At 38.9% G+C, this 22,163-nt stretch overlaps 1 protein-coding gene across 5 annotated transcripts in view; it reads left to right on the top strand.

Moving 5' to 3' along the window:
- M1AP (meiosis 1 associated protein) overlaps nt 1–22,163 on the top strand; it is a 130,194-nt gene that overhangs the window by 24,955 nt on the left and 83,076 nt on the right. The window contains exon 1 of one of the 5 annotated variants that reach the window (XM_060187567.1): nt 21,159–21,585. The exons of the other annotated variants lie outside the window; for them this stretch is intronic. Coding sequence (XP_060043550.1) covers nt 21,580–21,585 — 6 coding nt within the window. The 5' untranslated portion in view covers nt 21,159–21,579. Of the gene's footprint in view, nt 1–21,158; nt 21,586–22,163 lie in introns of those variants that run through there. 5 annotated transcript variants of the gene reach the window in all.

Raw genomic sequence — 22,163 nt, 5'->3', positions numbered from 1 at the left:
GGAAGAAAAAAAAAAAGAGGCTTTTACACCACTGAGCTCCAACTCAGGGATTGAAAAAACTGTTAACTTCCACCACGGTAAACCCTTTAAATAAATTACTTAGACACAAGTCAATCCAGGCAATAGTGATCAATAATTTGAAAAGTACTGATAAAGGGAACTCATAACATAATATATAAAATGGTTAAAACAACAAGAAAAAATATTGGAGACTCGAACCAGGACAAGAGTCCAGCTAAAAGTCCTCCAGAGGGTGAAGCACAAAACAACGAGTTCAACATCCAAACATTAGCTAAGGAAATAATAACAGGAGTGAGTAAAGAATTTGAAAAAATTGTAATCAGAAATGCAGGAACAACAAATGAGAATATGGAAGAAAATTCTAATTATCTCATGGTTATTAGAGAGCTGAAAGCTGAAATCGCTGAGCTAAGAAGGCAACTAGCTGAACAATCTAAAACAGTATCAGAGCAGGGCAACAAAATAGATGAACTCCAGAAAGCAGTAGAGGGCAGAGAGAATAGAATCTATGAGGCTGAAGACAGAATTAGCAAGATTGAGGATGAATTAGAGACAACTAAAAAAGAAGTAAGAGATCTCAAAAAGAGATTAAGAGATGCTGAAAACAACAACAGAGTCCTATGGGATGACTTCAAAAGAAACAATATACGCATTATTGGCTTACCAGAGGAAGAAAGAGAAGGGGAGGAAGAAAGCGTTCTCCAGGCCATAATAGCTGAAAATTTCTCTAGACAACACCAAAGACATAAAGATTCAAGAAGCCCAGAGGGTCCCAAACAGAATTAACCCAGACCTAAAGACACCAAGACATGTCATACTTAGAATGGAAAGGAATAAGGATAAAGAAAGGATCCTCAAGGCTGCAAGAGAAAAACAAAGAGTCACCTGCAGAGGAAAACCCATAAGATTAACAGCAGACTTCTCCATACAAGCACTTCAGGCCAGAAGAGAATGGCAAGATATCTATCGAGTGCTCAATGAGAAAGGCTTACTAGAGAATACTATATCCTGCTAGACTGTCATTCAGACTAGATGGAAGCATCAAAACCTTCTCAGATAAGCAACAGTTGAAGGAAGCAACCATCACCAAGCCTGCCCTGAAAGAAGTTCTGAAAGGTCTCCTATAAACAACCAGACCACCACAAATAGGACATATATCAAAACACTCTAAAACTCTTCAAGAATGGCGTTAAAATATCTTCAATCTTTGATATCAATAAATGTCAATGGCCTGAACTCACCTATTAAAAGACACAGAGTAGGAAGATGGATCAGAAAACACAACCCAACAATATGTTGTCTACAGGAAACTCACCTAACTCAACAAGACAAACACAGACTTAAAGTGAAAGGATGGAAAACTATCATACAAGCCAGTGGCCCACAAAAAAAGGGCAGGAACAGCTATTCTCATATCTGACATGATAGACTTTAAAATAGATAATATTAAAAAAAGATAGGAATGGACACTACTTAATGCTCAGAGGATCAGTCAATCAAGAGGACTTAACAATTATTAACATCTATGTACCCAATGAGAAGCCATCTAAATACATCAAACTTCTACTGAAAGAGCTACAGCAATATATTAACAGTAACACAATCATAGTAGGGGACTTCAACACCCCACTATCTCAACTTGACAGATCATCCAGGAAGAAAATCAGTAAAGACATAAGGGAGCTAAATGAAGAGATAGATAAACTAGAACTATTGGACATTTTCAGAGTCATTCATCCCAAGAAACTGGAATACACATTTTACTCAAATCCACATGGATCATTCTCAAGGATAGACCATATGTTAGGCCACAAAGACAGCATCAGCCAATTCAAGAGCACTGAAATCATCCCAAGCATCTTCTCAGACCACAGTGGAATTAAACTAACACTTAACAATCAACAAAAGATTAGTAACAGTCCCAAAATGTGGAAGCTCAACAGTACACTTCTTAACAACTTCTGGGTCAAAGAGGAAATCAAGGAAGAAATCAAAATGTTTCGAGAGTTCAATGAAAATGAAGACACAAGCTATCAAAATATTTGGGACACAGCTAAAGCAGTCCTAAGAGGGAAGTTCATAGCTATACAAGCACACATTAGGAAACAAGAAAAGGCACAAATAAACAGCCTGATTGCACATCTTAAAGACCTAGAAGAAGAACAACAAAGGAATCCTAAAGCAACCAGAAGGACAGAAATCACTAAAGTTAGGGCAGAAATAAATAACATTGAGAATAAGAAAGCCATACAAAAGATCAATGAAAGTAAATGTTGGTTCTTCGAAAGAGTAAACAAAATCGACAAACCTTTAGCCAGACTCACAAAACAAAAAAGGGAGAAGACCCAAATAAATCGGATAGTAAATGAAAGAGGAGATATCACAACAGTCATTGCAGAAATTCAACATATCTTGCGAGGCTTCTATGAACAACTATATGCCACCAAGCTAGAGAACCTGGAAGAAATGAATGATTTCCTAGATACATACCAACCTCCAAAACTAAGTAAAGAGGAAGTGGATAACATGAACAGGCCCATCACAGCTAATGAAATTGAAACAGTTATCAAAAAATCTTCCCAAAAATAAAAGTCCTGGACCAGATGGTTTTACAAATGAATTCTACAAAACTTTCAAAGAAGAACTAATACCTCTACTTTTAAAAGTCTTCCAGAAGATTCAAGACACTGGAATACTCCCTGCCAGCTTCTATGAAGCCAACATCACCCTGATACCAAAAGCAGACAGGGACACAACCAAAAAAGAAAACTACAGACCAATATCTCTGATGAACATAAATGCGAAAATATTGAACAAAATTCTAGCCAACCGGACACAGCAGTATATCAAAAAGATTGTTCATCATGACCAAGTGGGGTTTATCACAGGCATGCAAGGTTGGTTTAATATACGTAAATCAATCAATGTGATCCACCACATCAACAAAAGCAAGACCAAAAACCACATGGTCATATCAATAGATGCAGAGAAAGCCTTTGACAAAATACAACATCCCTTTATGATCAAAACACTACAAAAAATGGGAATAGACGGAAAATTCCTGAAGATAGTGGAGTCTATATATAGCAAACCTACAGCCAACATCATACTCAATGGTGAAAAACTGGAAGCATTTCCCCTCAGATCAGGTACTAGACAGGGATGCCCACTATCACCACTACTATTCAACATAGTGTTGGAAGTTCTTGCCATAGCAATCAGGCAGGAGCAAGGAATTAAAGGCATACAGATTGGAAGAGAAGAAGTCAAACTCTCCTTATTTGCAGATGACATGATAGTATACATGGAAAAACCTAAGGAATCCAGCAAGAAGCTTTTGGAAATCATCAGGCAATACAGTAATGTGTCAGGCTATAAAATTAACATTCAAAAGTCAGTGGCATTCCTCTATGCAAACACTAAGTTAGAAGAAATTGAAATCCAGAAATCAGTTCCTTTTTCTATAGCAACAAAAACTATAAAATATCTAGGAGTAAACCTAACCAAAGAAGTGAAAGACTTGTATACTGAAAATTATGAGTCACTACTCAAAGAAATTGAAAAAGACACAAAGAAGTGGAAAGATATTCCATGTTCATGGGTTGGTAGAATTAACATCATCAAAATGAATATATTACCCAGAGCCATCTACAAATTTAATGCTATCCCCATCAAGATCACAACCACATTTTTTAGGAGAATAGAACAAATGCTACAAATGTTTATCTGGAACCAGAAAAGACCTGGAATTGCCAAAACAATCTTGAGAAGAAAGAACAGAACTGGAGGTATCACACTCCCAGTTCTCAAACTGTATTATAGGGCCATTGTCATCAAAACTGCTTGGTACTGGAACATGAACAGACACACTGACCAGTGGAATAGAATTGAGAGCCCAGAAATGAGGCCCCATACCTATGGACATCTAATCTTTGACAAAGGGGCCCAGACTATTACATGGGGAAAGCAGTGTCTCTTCAACAAATGGTGTTGGAAACAATGGGTTGAAACATGCAGAAGAATGAAACTGAATCACTGTATTTCACCAAATACAAAAGTAAATTCCAAGTGGATCAAGGACTTGGATGTTAGACCAGAAACTATCAGATACTTAGAGGAAAATATTGGCAGAACTTTTTTCCGCATAAATTTTAAAGACATTTTCAATGAAACGAATCCAATTACAAGGAAGACTAAGGCAAGTATAAACCTATGGGACTACATCAAATTAAAAAGCTTCTTCACAGCAAAAGAAACCACTACCCAAACCAAGAGACCCCTCACAGAATGGGAGAAGATCTTTACATGCCATACATCAGATAAGAGTTTAATAACCAAAATATATAAAGAGCTTGCCAGACTCAACAACAAGACAACAAATAACCCCATCCAAAAATGGGGGGAGGACTTGGACAGAATATTCACCACAGAAGAGATCCAAAAGGCCGAGAAACACATGAAAAAATGCTCCAAGTCTCTGATTGTCAGAGAAATGCAAATCAAGACAACAATGAGATATCACTTCACTCCTGTGAGAATGTCATACATCAGAAAAGGTAACAGCAGCAAATGCTGGAGAGGGTGTGGGGTCAAAGGAACCCTCCTGCACTGCTGGTGGGAATGTCAATTGGTCCAACCTCTGTGGAGAACAGTCTGGAGAACTCTCAGAAGGCTACAAATGGACCTACCCTATGACCCTGCAATTCCTCTCCTGGGGATATATCCTAAGGAACCCAACACATCCATCCAAAAAGATCTGTGTACACATATGTTCTTGGCAGCACAATTTGTAATAGCCAAAACCTGGAAGCAACCCAGGTGTCCAACAACAGACGAGTGGCTGAGCAAGTTGTGGTATATATATACAATGGAATACTACTCAGGTGTAAAAAATGGTGACTTCACCGTTTTCAGCCGATCTTGGATGGACCTTGAAAAAATCATGTTGAGTGAAATAAGTCAGAAACAGAAGGATGAATATGGGATGATCTCACTCTCAGCCCGAAGTTGAAAAACAAGATTAGAAAAGAAAACACAAGTTGAACCTGAAATGGAATTGGAGTATTACACCAAAGTAAAAGACTCTGGGGTGGGTGGGTGGGTGGGGAGAATACAGGTCCATGAAAGATGATGAAGGACATAGTGGGGGTTGTATTGTTAGATGGGAATCTGGGGAATGTTATGCATGTACAAACTATTGTATTTACTGTTGATAGTAAAACATTAATTCCCCAATAAAGAAATAAATTATTATTAAAAAATAAATAAATAAAGTACTACAGAGTTGGCGGTAGCACAGCGGGTTAAGCACAGGTAGTGTAAGTCCTGTGTAAGGATCCCGGTTCGAGCCCCTGGCTCCCCATCTGCAGGGGAGTCGCTTCACAAGTGGTGAAGCAGGTCTGCAGGTGTCTATCATTATCTCCCCTCTCTGTCTTCCCTTCCTCTCTCCATTTCTCTCTGTCCTATCCAACAACAATGACATCAGTAACAACAATAATAATAACTACAACAATAAAACAAGGGCAACAAAAAGGAATAAATAAATATTTTTTAAAAATAAAATAAAATAAAATAAAGTGCTGGCAGTTTGTAATAGTCAAAACCTGAAAGCAACCCAGATTTCCAATAACAGATAAGTGACTAAAAAAATGGGGTATATAGACACAATAGATTACTTTTTGGGGCCAGGTGGTGACGCACCAGGTTAAGCACACATAGTAGAATACTTCTCATCTGTTAAAAATGAAGAGGCCATCTCCTCTGAGTTATCTTAGATAGGTGGGATAAGCCAAAAAGAGAAGGACAAATATCAAATGATCTCACTTATAAGCAGGGCGTTGTAAATAGGGACAGAGAAGGAAGACACAAAATAAAACGTTGACTGGGCATGGACTTTGCATCAAATCAAAGGACTTGGGGGAAGGAGAGAGAAGGAAGTATGGAAGAGAAATGTGGTACATAATGAAATTGTCCTCATATATCAATGACTGCACTGTAAAGCATTAACCCCCTCAATAAACACACACACACACACACACACATATATATATATATATATATTCTACCAAATGTTTAATGGAAAATATTCATGAAAAAATATAGACTTTATTATTATGGGTGGCTACAAATGACATCATTTATATGCTTTTTTATTATTATTTCTTTATTAGAGAATTAATGTTTTACATTCAGCAGTAAATACAATAGTTTGTACATGCATAACATTCCCCAGTTTCTGTCATCCTTCTTGGTCCTGTATTGTCCCCACCCACCCACCCCCACCCCATAGTCTTTTACTTTGGTGCGATACACTAATTCCATTTCAGGTTCTACTTGTGGGTTTTTTTTTTCATCATTTATATTCTTCATCCACATCTAAACATATCATTTGTAAATGTAAATTGTAACCCAAGAATTAGGGGAGAAAAGGCTTTGTATGGAACTGGATGTGGAAAAATAAAGAAAATGAGTCTTAAAAACTAAGTAAATAAAAATAAAGTGCTGAGACCAAATGAGTGTGTAAAGAAATAATACCAAACTGTCTTTTTTTTTTTTTTTTTTTTTTTTTACCAGTCCACTGAGTATCTCTGGTTTCTCTTGGAGTCAGGGATTGAATTTGGGATCTTTGGTGTCTCAGGCATGAAAGCCCATGAAAACCTTTTTTTTTTTTTTTTGCCTCCAGAATTATTGCTGGGGCTTGGTTCCTGCACAATGAATCCACTGCTCCTGGTAGCCATTTTTCCCATTTTATTGCCCTTGTTGTTTGCTGTTGTTGTTGTTGGATAGGACAAAGAGAAATTGAGAGAGGAGGGGAAGACAGAGAGGGGGAGAGAAAGACCTGCAGACCTGCTTCACCACTTATGAAGCGACCTCCCTACAGGTGGGAGCTGGGGCCTTGAACCAGGATCTTTATGCCAGTCCTTGCGCTTTGCGCCATGTGTACTTAACCCACTGCACAACCGCCTGGCCCCAATACCAAACTCTTAAGGGATAAACTATTACCACATGTTAACTGTTTCAGAATGCAGAAAGAAAAAAAAAACTTCCAAGTTCTTTTTATGAAAATAACCTAATCTTGCCAACAAATTTTTCACATAAAGAAAAACTACATGTAAAATAGTAATCCCCAATAAAGAAGTTTAAAAGAAAAGAAAAGAAAAGAAAAACTACATAACAATCTTAATTGTGTGTATCTTTTCAATTCCCAAAGAAAGTATTAGTCATGGATTTCAGCTTGTACCAAAAGGGTCATATACCAGAAATGCAAAGGTGATACAATATTAGGAAATCTAGATATTAATATAGCCTACTTTGTTAATATAGCAAGAAAAACATATCCATGTTCATCTCTATGGATACTGAAAAAAAGCATTTAAGAAACCAGCCTGCAGTCATATTTTGTTTTTGTTTTTTAACCTTAATGAAATATGCACAGATAGAGGGGCCCAGGCGGTGGCATACCTGGTGAAGTGCTGGACCCCACCTGCAGGGGGGAAAACTTTATGATCAGTAAAACAGGTCTGCATGTGTCTCTCTTTCTCTATCTCCCCTTCTTGATTTCTCTGTCTCTACTCAATAATAAAATATCTTTAAAAATAGATATGCATTGGTAACTATTGTCTCATATGCTATTGACATAGAAGATCTGTGCTGACTCAAGAATCAGATCACGTCATGAGAGAAATATCTCAGTGAGTAGTGGTCTGGGAAGTGGTGCAGTAGATAAAGCACTGGGCTCTCAAGCATAAGGTCCTGATTTGAGTCCCCAACAGCACATGTACCAGAGTGATGTCTGGTTCTCTCTCTCTCTCCCTTATGTTCTTCATGAATAAATAAATAAAATCTTTATTTAAAAAAAATAAAAAAGGAAGAAAGAAATATCTCAGTGAGTAGATAGAACATTGGACTTTCGTGCTTGAGGTTCCTAGTTCAGCCCCTGACACTGCACATGCCAGAGTGGTGCTGTGGCTCCTCTCTCTCTCTCTCTCTGCCTCATGTAAAACATACTCTCTCTCATAATTGATAAATGAAATAAATATTTTTCAAATAATCAAATTATTCTTAATGGAAAAACAGGAAATATATTCCTGTGCAAGATTATGTTCTGGAGATTTTTTTGTTTTGTTTGTTTGTTTTTGCCTCCAGGGTTATTGCTGTGGCAATAATTGCCTGCACCATGAACCCACTGCTCCTGGAGGCCATTTTTCCCCCTTTTGTTGCCCTTGTTGTGGTTATTATTGTTATTGTTGGTGTCATTCGTTGTTGGATAGGACAGAGAGAAATGGAGAGGGGAGGGGAAGACAGAGAAGGGGAGAGAAAGACAGACACCTGCAGACCTGCTTCACTGCCTGTAAAGCGACTCCCCGGCGGGGGGGTGGGGGGGTGGGGAGGTGGGCGGCGGCTCAAACTGTGATTCCTATGCTAGTCCTTGTGCTTTACACCAGGTGCGCTTAACCCGCTGCGCTACTGCCTGACCTCCATTCTGGAGATTTTTATTCAAGTAATTGCATAAGAAAAGCAAATAAGATTGGGCGGGGGTAGATAGCATAATGGTTATGCAAAGAGATTCTCATGCCTAAGGCTCCAGAGTCCCTGGTTCAGTCCCCCACACCACCATAAGCCAGAGCTGAGCAGTGCTCTGGTTAAAAAGAAAGAAGAAAGAGAGAGAGAGAGAAAGAAAGAAAGAAAGATAGATTAGGCTGTAAAAGTCTGGTTATTTTCAGATTAATAAATAAAAATATAGAAAACTCACAAGAACTAACTAGAAAATTATTTCAGACAATAAGAGAACTCATGATAATGGTCAAGAACAAAACTTAATGCAGGTATCAATGTCCTTTATATATTCAAAACAAGTTTGAAGGTTAAGTGGTGAAAAAGATCTTATAACAAAAATTAAATTATTCATTTATGAAATCAATAATGACAGTGCAAGGTGTATATTAATTTAAACATTATTGAGAAGCACCAAAGAAGTCGCGAACAAATGAAAAACCATCAGATCTTGGAAAGACTCAGATCAGAAAGATGTCACTTATGACTAAATCTTTGAATCAAATGCAATTCCCAGTAAGATTTTCAAAAGAGGAACTAGGCATATTTATAAGAAATTTTGAATTAGAAGCAAAAAACAAGCAAGAATAAGCAAAGACTATTGCTTTCAAATATTATAGAGATATTTAGTGTGACACTAGAGATTGAAAAGACAGAGAACTATAAATCTATATCCTAAAGATGATATTCAACATTAGCTGTGAAAAAATGATTCAATAAATACTTGGGTCAGCTGAATAACCCAATGAGAAAAATTAAGTTAGGCTTACACCAATGTAAATTTCACCGGGTCAAGTATTTTCTTTAATTTACTTTAATTTTTACTTTTTTGTTTATTAATTATTACCACCAGGGTTATCACTGGAGCTCAGTACTGGCACTACAAATCCACCATTCCTAGCTGCCATTTTGTCTTTTTATTTTTTTCTATTTTATTTTATAAGAGAGAAAGAAATTGAGAGAGGAGGGGAGATAGAAAGAGATAGAGACACTTGTGGACCTGTTCCACCACTCTTGAAGATTTCCTCTTACAGGTGGGGGATGGGAGCAAGGGCTCAAACCCAGGCCCTTGTGCATAGTAATGTGTGTGGTCAACCAGGTGTGCCACCACCTAGCCCTTCAAATTTACTTTATTTTTTTTAAATGGTCTCCTGGTTCGAGCCCCCGGCTCCCCACCTATAGGAGAGTAGCTTCACAGGTGGTGAAGCAGGTCTGCAGGTGTCTATCTTTCTCAGCCCCTCTCTATCTTCGCCTCCTCTCTCCATTTCTCTCTGTCCTATACAACAATGATGACATCAATATTAACTACAACAACAATGAAAAACAACAATGTCAACAAAAGGGAAATAAACAAATAGTAACCAAACTCTCTCAGACTTTGTGAGAACTGTGGTGGTTGAGGGAGAGGGGAGATTCAAGGAACATAGGACTTTGATGGAGGGTGACTTAACACACACCGTGTGTGGGTATGGAAGTATACCCCTAAAACTATATAACTTTGTGACGCCATGTTAAATCACTAATAAAAAAAAAAACTAAAGAGCAGATTTGTCATATGTGCTTCATATGAGACAGAGTTTCACGTGAAAGAATGAAAGAACCTTCAGAACAACTCTAATATATCTGGTACCAGAGACCAAGCTAGGAGCCTCAGGCATGCGAATCCTGTGTTGGGCCAGCTGAACTATTTTACCTTGAATGTAAACCAAAACTTGAATGTAAAACTAGAAATTATGTAAGTACTAGAACATGCTGTATCAGAATAGGTCCAATCAGGAGACAGAAACCACAATGATTGTATTGTTGGTTGGTTTATTTTGGTTTATTGTTGGGATTCTGCACCTGCATAGTTCCTCTGCTCTCAGTGAATGATCTCTCTCTCTTTCTCTCTCTCTCTTTCTCCCTCTCTCTAATTTTTGTGGGGGTTTTTGTTGTTGTTGTTTTAGATAGAGGGTGAGAGACAGAGGGAGAAACAGATAAGGAGAGATGCCACAGGACTACTTCACCACCAGTGGCATTTCCCCTGTGCAGGTATTCCCATCTGGTGGCTGGTGGCTCAGACATGGGTCCTCACACACGTTAAAATGTGCACTCTACTGGGTGAAGTATCTCCTGGCATCCCTAAAACCAGTGATCTTTTAAAGGAAGATTTTATTGGTAATTTAGTATACGAAACTACCGTGATACGGCAACTACTAGTATAGTAACTTTTTTATTGCCACTGAGGTTATCACTTGGGCTCAGTGCCTGCACTATGAATCCACTGCTTCCTGTGGCTATTTTTTTCTTTTATTTTTCTTTTTGATAGGACAGAGAAAAGTTGAGAGAGAAGGGGGAGATAAAGGAGAGCAGGCAAAGGGTAGATAGCATAATGGTTATGCAAACAGACTCTCACACCTGAGGCTCCAAAGTCCCAGGTTCAATTCCCCACACCACCATAAGCCAAAACTAAATACTGCTCTGGTAAAAATAAAAATAAATAAAAGGGGGTCAGGCAGTAGCGCAGTGGATTAAGCGCACATGGTGCAAAGCACAAGGACCGGTGTAAGGATCCCTATTTGAGGATCCCGATTCGATCTCCCCGGGCTCCCCATCTGCAGGGGAGTCCCTTCACAAGTGGTGAAGCAGGTATGCAGGTGTCTATCTTTCTCTCCCCCTCTCTGTCTTCCCTTCCTCTCTCGATTTCTGTCTGTCCTATCCAACAACGACAGCAATAACAATAGTAACAACAACAACAACGATAAACAATGACAACAAAAGGAAAAAAAATAGCCTCCAGGAGCAGTGGATTCATAGTGCAGGCACTGAGCTCCAGCAATAACCCTGGAGGCCAAAAACAAATAAATAGATAGATAGATAGATAGATAGATAGATAGATAGATAGATAGATAGATAGATAGATGGAGAGAAGGAGAGCCAAAGAGAGGCATCTTTAGTATCGTTTCACTGCTTGTGAAGCTTCCCCCCTGCAGATAGGTAGTGGGGGCTTAAATGTGGGCTCTTGTGTATGGTAATGTGTGCACTCTAGCCCTGGTATGATAACTTTTTATGGTACTCTAGAGCTGAAAAAGGCAGTCTTAGAAACGAGATCCCTTTCCCAAGACTGGCATGCAGACCAGTGGAAGCATATGTAATTGCAGCTCACTAGATGCAGATAAGTCCACTATTTTGCCCATGCCAGGGCTCACCCATCCAGGAAGCAGGAAGCTACCCTCCAGGTGTATGCCAGCTACAACCCATAGCTAAGGAACAGTCATGCAGACTGAATAATGGTGCAAGTGTATGCAGGAGGCCTGGAATAGGCAGTGTCCATGTTGGAAGGGCACAGCCTTGGGAGGGGCACAGGAAACCGACTCTGAGGGGAGAGCCAGGTAAGCAGAGGCAGAAAGACATCAGTGTAGGAAGACTGAGAGCAGGTGTATGCATTTACAGGAAAAATATAAATGACCTTAGACATATGAAAATATATTCAAACTTACAAATAAAAAGAAATGCAAGTTAAAACTACAGAGTGGCCAGAGTTTGTGCAGCAAGCAGGCAGATCACAAGATTTGCATGCACAAAGTCCCACTTTGATCCCAGCACCATGTATGCCAGAGTGATGCTCTGGGACATAGAGAGGGAGAGAGACAGAGAGACACCTGCAGCCCTGCTTCTACCACTGGGAAAATCCTAATTTTACATCCAGAAAAAAGGACTAAAGGGAAATTGTGGACTCTTTCTGCTCAGATTAGAAATTGCAGGTAGTTGCAGAGCCCTAGCTCGGAGGCACCAGGCCTCATCTTCCTGTTTTCCTTGATATCTAACAGCTCCTCATAGGTGCCTGACCTCATTCATCCTCTGGATTTAGCAGGCAGTTCTTCACTACTTACAGTGTCGCTGGGTGGATAATGTCTAGGTTATTCATGAAGAAAACTTAATTCAGGGGCCAGGTGGTGGCTCACCTGTTTGAGCGCACATGTTTGAGCCCCCGGTCCCCACCTGCAGGGGGAAAACTTTGCAAGTGGTGAAGCAGGGCTGCAGGTGTCTGTCTGTCTCTCTCCCTCTCTATCTCCCCCTCCCTCTCTATTTATGACTGTCTCTATACAATAAATAAAGATTTAAAATTTTTTTTAATAAAAACTATCTGAAGCAAGACTTTCTAAAGCATTCATCAATCTGTCATCAACCTTTGATATGTGAACATTCCTTCTCAGCCAAATTATATAAGCTCTTCAGGTCCCAGGCAGTTCATGCTTCTGCAAAGCCTGCATTTTAAAATCACTTCCAGAATCAAAGTGATTAAGAATGAATTCCTGAGAGATCAGATTTCATTCTCAATGGCTATAAAGCATGGATAGTTAGACATAGCCTACATCTCACATAGCTTGTTTCTAAATTATACAATCTTTTAGATGAACCAGGTGCATGATCCTCTGTTATAGCAAGTTGGAAATAATCTCTTTGAACTTAGTCAATGGATTTTAGTTCTGTCAACCAGTGATTTCCTCACGCAGTAGCTGGTCTCATATTTGATCAATGTAAGAAAAGGCAGCTTAATTTCTGTATTCCCAAAACCATTGCATTTGGGAGAACTTTCCAGTTTTAAAATTTTGTTAGATCACTTATTTTTCCTAGAGGTTGTTGTCTTCTCTTGGCAGAGACATTAAGTCATTCTAGTCCTTTTTAATTTTTTTAATTATAAGAGATAGGTTGTTGTAATTTAAAAAAATTAATGCACTCAGGTGGGAGCACAGTGACTGTTAGTTGGCATGGGTTAAAACAATCAGGATATATTACATGGTGGTTCAACAGAATGGAACGATATATTTTAGGAACAACAAAATAAGCAATTATAAGCAGAGGTGAGAATATGCCAGGCCCATGAGTCAATGAGTTAGTTACCAAAAGTTCAGCTACTCATGTTCAGTTTCTCTGGTCAGCAGCAGCATAGCTGGTCCTGGGCAGCAGAACCTGGATCCCTGTGTGTGGTGGGGAGGGAGACGATGATGATGACGACGACTACCCGACACACACTGGACTTCCGGCTGCCTGTGCTTAAATCAGTTACCATGCACCCACTGCCAATTCATACTGCAATCTGCAGGCAGTCGTCAGCCATATGCTGATTACATTCGTCAGCCCCAACCAATTACTTCCCAAAGTTACGTCACAACAATAGGTCATATGTATTGTTTTAGTTTTCAAAATAAAAATGTATTTGGTGGTGTTCTAATACAAAATTACATTCTCATTTTAGGATTTTTTTTTTGTTTTTATTGACATCAGGGTTATCATTGGGGTTCAGTACCTGCACAATGTATCCACTGCTTCTAGTAGCCATTTTTTCCTTCCCCACCTCCTCTCTCTTTCCATTCTCTCTCTCTATCTCTCTTTCTCTCTCTCTCCCTCTCTTTCTCTCTTTCTCCTCTCTCCCTCCCTCCCTCCTTCCTTTCACTTTATAGGACAGAGAGAAATTGAAAAGGAAGGGGGATAAAGAGAGAAGAGACAACTGCAGTAATATTTCACTGTTCCTAAGTTTCCCCATTACACGTGGGGACCAGGGGCTTGAACCCAGGACATAGCATGTAGTAGTAGTAATGTGTGTGCTCAAATGGGTGTGCCACCACCCAACCCCTCATTTTAGGAAAATTTAATTATTACAAGTATATGAGTTTTTTTTCTCTAATTATGCTTGATCTCTTCATTAATCCAGTCATTAAATTCATTGTTTTACTCCTGGGAATATATCCTAAGGAACCAAACACACCCATCCAAAAAGATTTGTGTAGACCTATGTTCCTAGCAGCACAATTTGTAATAGCCAAAACCTGGAATCAACCCATGGCTGAGCAAGTTGTGGTCTATATACAGAATGGAATGCTACTCAGCTATTAAAATGGTGATTTCACTGTTTTTAGCCCAGCTTGGATAGAGCGTGAAGAAATCATGTTAAGTGAACTAAGTCAGAAACAGAAGGAAGAATATGGGATGATCTCACTCTCAGGCAGAAGTTGAAACACAAGATCAGAAGAGAAAACACTAAGCAGAACCTGGACTGGAGTTGGTGTATTGCACCAAAGTAAAAGACTCTGGGATGTGGGTGGAGAGTTCAGGTCCTGGAACAGGATGACAGAGGACCTAGTGGGGGTTGTATTGTTATGTGGAAAAATGAGAAATGTTATGCATGTACAAACTATTTTATTCACTGCCGACTGTAAAACATTAGTCCTTCAATAAAAGAAAAAAATTATTGTTTTAATTTAATTTCTAGAAGTTTTATTTGGTAGCAATTTAAATATAATTTGTCCTTTTCTCATAGCTTTTCACTATGGTGTGGGTCCCTCTTTTTTAAAAAATTTCTTTATTGGGGATTAATATTTTACATTCAACAGTAAATACAATTGTTTGTACATGCATAACATTTACCAGTTTTCCACATAACACTACAACCCCCACTAGGTCCTCTGTCATACTTTCTGGACCTGTACTCCCCCTCCCCCCGACTCCAGAGTCTTTTACTTTGGTGCAATACACCAACATCAGTCCAGGTTCTGCTTAGTGTTTTCTCTTCTGATCTTGTTTTTCAACTTCTGCCTGAGAGTGAGATCATCCCATATTCATCCTTTTGTTTCTGACTTATTTCAGTTAACATGATTTCTTCAAACTCCATCCAAGATGGGCTAAAAATGGTGAAGTCACCATTTTTAATAGCTGAGTAGCATATATAACACAACTTACACAAACATTCACATACTGTGGGACACCTGCATTGCTTTCAGGTTCTGGCTATTACAAATTGTGTTGCCAAGAACATATGTGTTCACAGATCTTTTTGAATGAGTGTGTTGGGTTCCTTAGGATATATCCCCAGGAGAGGAATTGCAGGAACATAGGGTAGGTCCATTTCTAGCCCTCTGAGAGTTCTCCAGACTGTTCTCCACAGAGAACAATTGACGTTCCCACTAGCAGTGCAGGAGGGTTCCTTTGACCCCACAACCTTTCCAGCATTTGTTGCTGCTACCTTTTCTGATGTATAACATTCTCACAGTAGTGAAGTGGTTGTTGTCTTTATTTGCATTTCTCTGACAATCAAAGATGCGGATCATTTTTTCATGTCTTTCTCAGCCTTTTCAGTCTCTTCTGTGGTGATTATTCTGTTCATGTCCTCTCCCCATTTTTGGATGGGGTCGTGTGTTTTTTTGTTGTTGAGTTTGGCAAGCTCTTTATATATTTTGGTTATTAGCCTCCTGTCTGATACATGGCATGTAAAGATCTTCTCCCATTCTGTGAGGGGTCTCTTGGTTTGGGTAGTGGTTTCTTTTGCAGTACAGAAGCTTTTTAACTTAATATAGTCCCATAGGTTTATGCTTGCCTTAGTCCTCTTTGTAATTGGATTTGTTTCATTGAAGGTGTCTTTAAAATTTATGCAAGAAAGAGTTCTTCCAATATTTTTCTCCAAGTATCTGATAATTTCTGGTCTAACATCCAAGTCCTTGATCCACTTGGAATTTACTTTTGTGTTTGGTGAAATATAGTGGTTCAGTTTCATTCTCCTGCATGTTTCAACCCATTGTTTCCAACACCATTTGTTGAAGGGACTCTGCTTTCCCCATTGAATAGTCTGGGCACCTTTGTCAAAACTTAGATATCCATAGGTGTGGGGGCTTCTGGGATCTCAATTCTATTTCACTGGTCAGTATGTCCATTCATGTTCCAGTATCTAGCAGTTTTGATGACAATGGCCCTATAATACAATTTGAGATCTGAGAATGTGATGTCTCCAGTTCTGTTCCTTCTTCTCAAGATTGTTTTGGTAATTCTAGGTCTTTTCTGGTTCCAGATAAACATTTGTAGCATTTGTTCTAATCTCAAAAAAAAATGTGGTTGGGATCTTGATGGGGATAGCATTAAATTTGTAGATGGCTCTGGGTAGTATATTCATTTTGATGATGTTAATTCTTCCAGCCCATGACCATGGAATATCTTTCCACTTCTTTGTGTCTTTTTCAATTTCCTTGAGTAGTGACTCATAATTTTCAGTGTACAAGTCTTTCACTTCTTTGGTTAGGTTTATTTCTAGATATTTTATTGTTTTTGTTGCTATAGTAAAAGGAATTCATTTCTGGATTTCATCTTCTTCTAACTTAGTGTTTGCATAGAGGAATGCCACTAACTTTTGAATGTCAATTTTATAGCCTGACACCTTACTGTATTGCCTGATGATTTCCAAAAGCTTCTTGCTGGATTCCTTAGGTTTTTCTGTGTATACTATCATGTCATCTGCAAATAGGGAGAGTTTGACTTCTTCTCTTCCAGTCTATATCCCTTTAATTCCTTGCTCCTGCCTGATTGCTATGGCAAGAACTTCCAACACTATGTTGAATAGTAATGGTGATAGTGGGCAGCCCTGTCTAGTACCTGATCTGAGTGGAAATGCTTCCAGTTTTTCACCATTGAGTATGATGTTGGTTGTAGATTTGCTATATATAGACTCCACTATCTTTAGGAATTTTCCATTTATTCCTATTTTATGAGTGTTTTGATCATAAAGGGATGTTGTATTTTGCCAAAGGCTTTCTCTGCATCTATTGATATGACCGTGTGGTTTTTGGTCTTGCTTTTGTTGATGTGGTGGATCATGTTGATGGATTTACATATATTAAACCAACCTTGCATGCCTGGGATAAACCCCACTTGGTCAGGATGAACAATCTTTTTATATACTGCTGTATCCGGTTGGCTAGAATTTTGTTCAATATTTTAGCATTATGTTCATCAGAGATATTGGTCTGTAGTTTTCCTTTGTGTCTGTGTCCCTGTTTGCTTTTGGCATCAGAGTGTTGTTATTTAACTTAAAAAGGGTGTGTGGTGGCTGCTGTGGCAAATAAAAGGAATCACAGCAGGGATCTGGGAACTGGTTTAAACAATACAAGGTTTATTAGGGTGAAACACGTAAAAGGCAAAATAAGCATTTATTATCAAGGGTTAAGAGAACACTAGGTCCATAAAGTCTGAGTATAGTTATCAAAAGATTAGTCCCATAATATAAAAAATTATGGGGCTGGGTGGTGGCGCACCTGGTTGAGTGCACATATTACAATGTGCAAGGGAAAGCTTTGAGACTAGTGAAGCAGTGTTGCAGGTTTCTCTCTGTCTCTCTCCCTCTCTGCCACCACCTCCCCTCTCAATTTCTGGCTGTTTCTATCCAATAAATAAAAATAAAAAAGAGATAAAAAATTATCAGCTCTCGTAAAGGTTGCTCATGGCTGTAGAGGGGTCTAAAACTTTACCGGCTAGCAGAGTCACATGGTGTGCCAGGAGAAGTAGCCATAGCAGATGCCTGGTGCACCTCCGTCAAAATGGTTCTGACCAGGAGAAGAAGCAGCATCCAAACAGAGCGACTTGCTCAAATTCCCTCACTTTCATATATTCCCTTCTCCAAAGCACCTCCTCAGGGTGAGGTCACTTGTATGCTAACAGTCTCAAACTCCTGTTGGGGTCACAACATCAGAGTGATGTTGGCTTCATAGAAGCTGGAAGGGAGTATTCCAGTGTCTTCAATCTTCTGGAAGACTTTTAAAAGTAGAGGTATTAGTTCTTCTTTGAAGGTTTTGTAGAACTCATTTGTAAAGCCTAGTCCAGGACTTTTAATTTTGGGAAGATTTTCGATAACTGTTTCAATTTCATTAGCTGTGATGGGCCTGTTCATATTATCTAGTTCCTCTTTATTTAATTTTAGAAGTTCGTAGTTATCTAGGAAATAGCCCATTTCTTCCAGGTTCTCTAGCTTGGTGGCATAGAATTGTTCATAGAAGCCTTGCATGGTATGCTGAATTTCTGCAGTGTCTGTTATAATATCTCCTCTTTCATTTACAATCCAATTTATTTGGGTCTTCTTTTTTTGTTGTTGTTGTTTTGTGAGTCTGGCTAAAGGTTTGTCAATTTTGTTCACTCTTTTGAAGAGCCAATATTTACTTTCATTGATCTTTTGTATGGTTTTCTTATTTTCATTGCTATTTATTTCTGCCCTAACTTCAGTGCTTTATGTCCTTCTGGTTGCTTTAGGGTTCCTTTGTTCTTCTTCTTCTAGGTCTTTAAGGTGTGCCATCAGGTTGTTTACTTGTGCTTTTTCTTGTTTCTTTGTGTGTGCTTGTATGGCTATGAACTTCCCTCTCAGTACTGCCTTAGCTGTGTCCCAAATATTTTGATAGCTTGTGTCTTCATTTTCATTGAACTCTCAAAACATTTTGATTTCTTCCTTACTTTCCTCTTTGACCCAGTAGTTGTTAAGTAGTGTACTGTTGAGCTTCCACATTTTGGGACTATTACTAATCTTTTGTTGATTGTTCAGTGTTAGTTTAATTCCACTGTGGTCTGAGAAGATGCTTGAGATGATTTCAATGCTCTTGAATTTGCTGATGCTGTCTTTGTGGCTTAACATATGGTCTGTTCTTGAGAATGACCCATGTGGACTTGCGTGTAATGTGTATTCCAGTTTCTAGGGTGAATGATTCTGATAATGTCTAATAGCTTTAGTTTATCTATCTCTTCATTTAGCTCTCTCATATCTTTATTGATTTTCTGCCTGGATGATCTGTCAAGTTGAGAGAGTTGGGTTTTGAAGTCCCCTACTATGGCTGTGTTGCTGTTAATATATTGCTGTAGCTCCTTCATTAGATGTTTGATGTATTTAGATGGCTTCTCCTTGGGTGCATAGATGTTAATTGTTAAGTCCTCTTGGCTGACTGATCCTTTGAGCATTAAATTGTGTCCATCCCTATCGTTTTAAATTTTATTTATTTTAAAGTCTATCATGTCAGATATGAGAATAGCTATTCCTGCCCTTTTTGTGGGCCACTGGCTTGTATTGTAGTTTTCCATCCTTTCACTTTGAGTCTGTGTTTGTCTTGTTGAATTAGGTGGGTTTCCTGTACACAGCATATTGTTAGGTTGTGTTTTCTGATCCATCTTCCTACTCTGTGCCTTTTAATAGGTGAATTCAAGCCACTGAAATTTATTGATATCATAGATTGAAGATATTTTAATGCCATTATAGTAGTTTTTAGAGTGTTCTGATAGATGGCATATTTATGGTGGTCTGACTATTTGTAGGAGACCTTTCAGAACTTCTTTCTGGAAAGGCTTGGTGATAGTTGATTCCTTCAACTGTTGCTTGTCTGAGAACGTTTTTATGCCTCCATCTAGTCTGAATGACAGTCTAGCAGGATACAGTAGTCTTGGTTGAAAGCCTTTCTCATTGAGCACTTGATAGATATCTTGCCATTCTCTTCTGGCCTGTAGTGTTTGTGTGGAGAAGTCTGTTGCTAATCTTGTGGGTTTTCCTCTGCAAATGACTCTGTTTTTTCTCTTGCAGCCTTCAGGACCCTTTCTTTATCCTTATTCCTTTCCATTTTAAATATGATGTGTGTTGGTGTCTTTAAGTCTGGGTTAATTCTGTTTGGGACCCTCTGGGTCTCTTGAACCTTTATGTCTTTGATATTGTCTAGACTAGAGAAGTTAGTTCTCAGCTATTATGTCCTGAAGAATGCTTTCTTCCCCTCCCTCTCTTTCTTCCTCTGGTAAGCCAATAATGCATATATTATTGCTTTTGAAGTCATCCCATATATCTACATTTTGTTTTCAACATCTATTAATCTCTTTTTAAGATATCTTACTTTTTTAGTTGTCTCTAATTCATCCTCAATCTTGCTAATTTTGTCTTCAGCCTCATTTATTCTATCCTCTCCCCTCTACTGTTTTCTGGAGTTCATCTATTTTGTTACCCTGTTCTGATATTGTTTTAGCTTGTTTAGCTAGTTGTGTTCTTAGCTTAGCTATTTTAGCTCTCAGCTCTCTAATAACCTTGAGATAACTAATATTTCTGCATTTCTGATGACAATTCTTTCAAACTCTTTACTCACTCCTGTGACTATTTCCTTGACTGGTGTTTGGATGTTGACCCCATTATTTTGTGCTTCACCCTTTGGGGGGCTTTTAGGTGGACTCTTGTCCTGGTTCATTTCTCCAATATTTTTTTTGTTGGTTTAACCATCTTATATAGTATGTTATGAGATCCCTCTCTCAGTACTTTTCAAATTACTGATCACTCTTCCCTGGATTGATTTGTGTCTAAGTAAAGTACTTAAAGAGTTCACAGTTGTGGAAATTAACAGTTGTTTCTATATTATTTCAATCCCTGAGTTGGAGCACACTGGCTGTTAAAGCCTCTTTTTCTTTTCCTTCCCTGTAGGCTATGGGAGCCTCAGGGCTTTTAAACTATAAGTAGGTTACTTAGCTTAATCACTCACTCCTAACCAATAGATAAAGCAGGGTGGGGAAGACATAGCACAGTGGTCATGCAAAGAGACTCCCACACCCCAAGGATCCAAAGCTCTGGGCTCAATTCAGCTTCTCTGCCAAGCCGGGCAGCACTGCTGGGTCCTATGAGTTTCTAAACAAGTCCCATTTGTAGTCTGTAGGTTCTGAGACAACTATTCACCATGTTCTCATCAGGAGAACAATGTGGAAAGGCTCCCTCTCTGTCCATGAACCAATGTGATTTGTACTTACCAGTGATTTTGGTGGATTCTTGAAGTCTTTCTAGTCCTGCCCTATTGTGGTCCCAGGTGATCTCCTTTTCTCCCTCTTTTATGTATTATTTTTTTCACAGAGCCCAGAGCTCATGTACATGATATATCACCACTCCGGGTTTTGTTGTTGTTTGTTTGTTTGTTTGTTTGTTTTCATCCAGATAATAGGACAGAGAGACATAGAGAGAAACATCATAGCACTGGAGTTTATTTTTTTCCCTTTTTTATTGCCACCAGGGTTATCACTTTGGGATCATTGCTGGCTCCTGATGACCTTTTTTTTCTTTCTACTTAATTTTTGTTTGACAGAACAGAGAAATTGAAAAGGAAGGGGAGTTAGAGAGGAAGATAGACACCTGCAGTACTCCTTCACCACTCATGAAGTATCCTTCCTGCAGGTGGAGATCAGGGGCTTGAACATGGATCCTTGCACATGATGGTATGTGCATCTAAGGAAATGTGCCACCCCCAGCCCCCAACACTGGAGTTTCTGCTCAGCTTTGGGATAATATGGTTTGGGGGCTAGAACCTTTGATTTCTTAGGCTCAGGTGTGCAAGTTTTATGCAGAGCTATCTCCCGTCATCCTGGAAATTATTTTTTGAAGTGGAGGTCTCCTAAGCCTAAAAGGTAAAGCTAAATCCCAGGCTCATATGGAGGGAAACAAGTGGATTCTAGTTCTTTTCCTTTTCTATCCAGATCTTACATCAGTCAACAAATTTTATTATCATCTCCCTTTCTAACCTACCTTTGCACTGAGAGAATAACTTCCTTCTAACTAAAAATGTATTTACTTTTCTTTATTGCCATTGGGATTATCCTTGGTTATCTTCCTTTGACATTTCTTCCCCTTTAGGAGTATGGACCAAACTTCTTTTGGGGGTTGCAGAAGGTGGGAGATCTGGCTTCTGTAATTGCTTCTCTACTGGAATTGGGTGTTAGCAGGTAGATCCATACCCCTAGTCTGTTTCTGTCTTCCCCTAGTGAGGTAAAGTTCTCTGGAGGTGAGGTTTCAGGAC

This window comes from Erinaceus europaeus, chromosome 3 (genome assembly GCF_950295315.1).
Source record: "Erinaceus europaeus chromosome 3, mEriEur2.1, whole genome shotgun sequence".
Taxonomy (NCBI): domain Eukaryota; kingdom Metazoa; phylum Chordata; class Mammalia; order Eulipotyphla; family Erinaceidae; genus Erinaceus; species Erinaceus europaeus.
The sequence above is the reverse complement of the archived record's forward strand: the minus strand, read 5'-3'. Positions and strand labels throughout refer to the sequence as shown.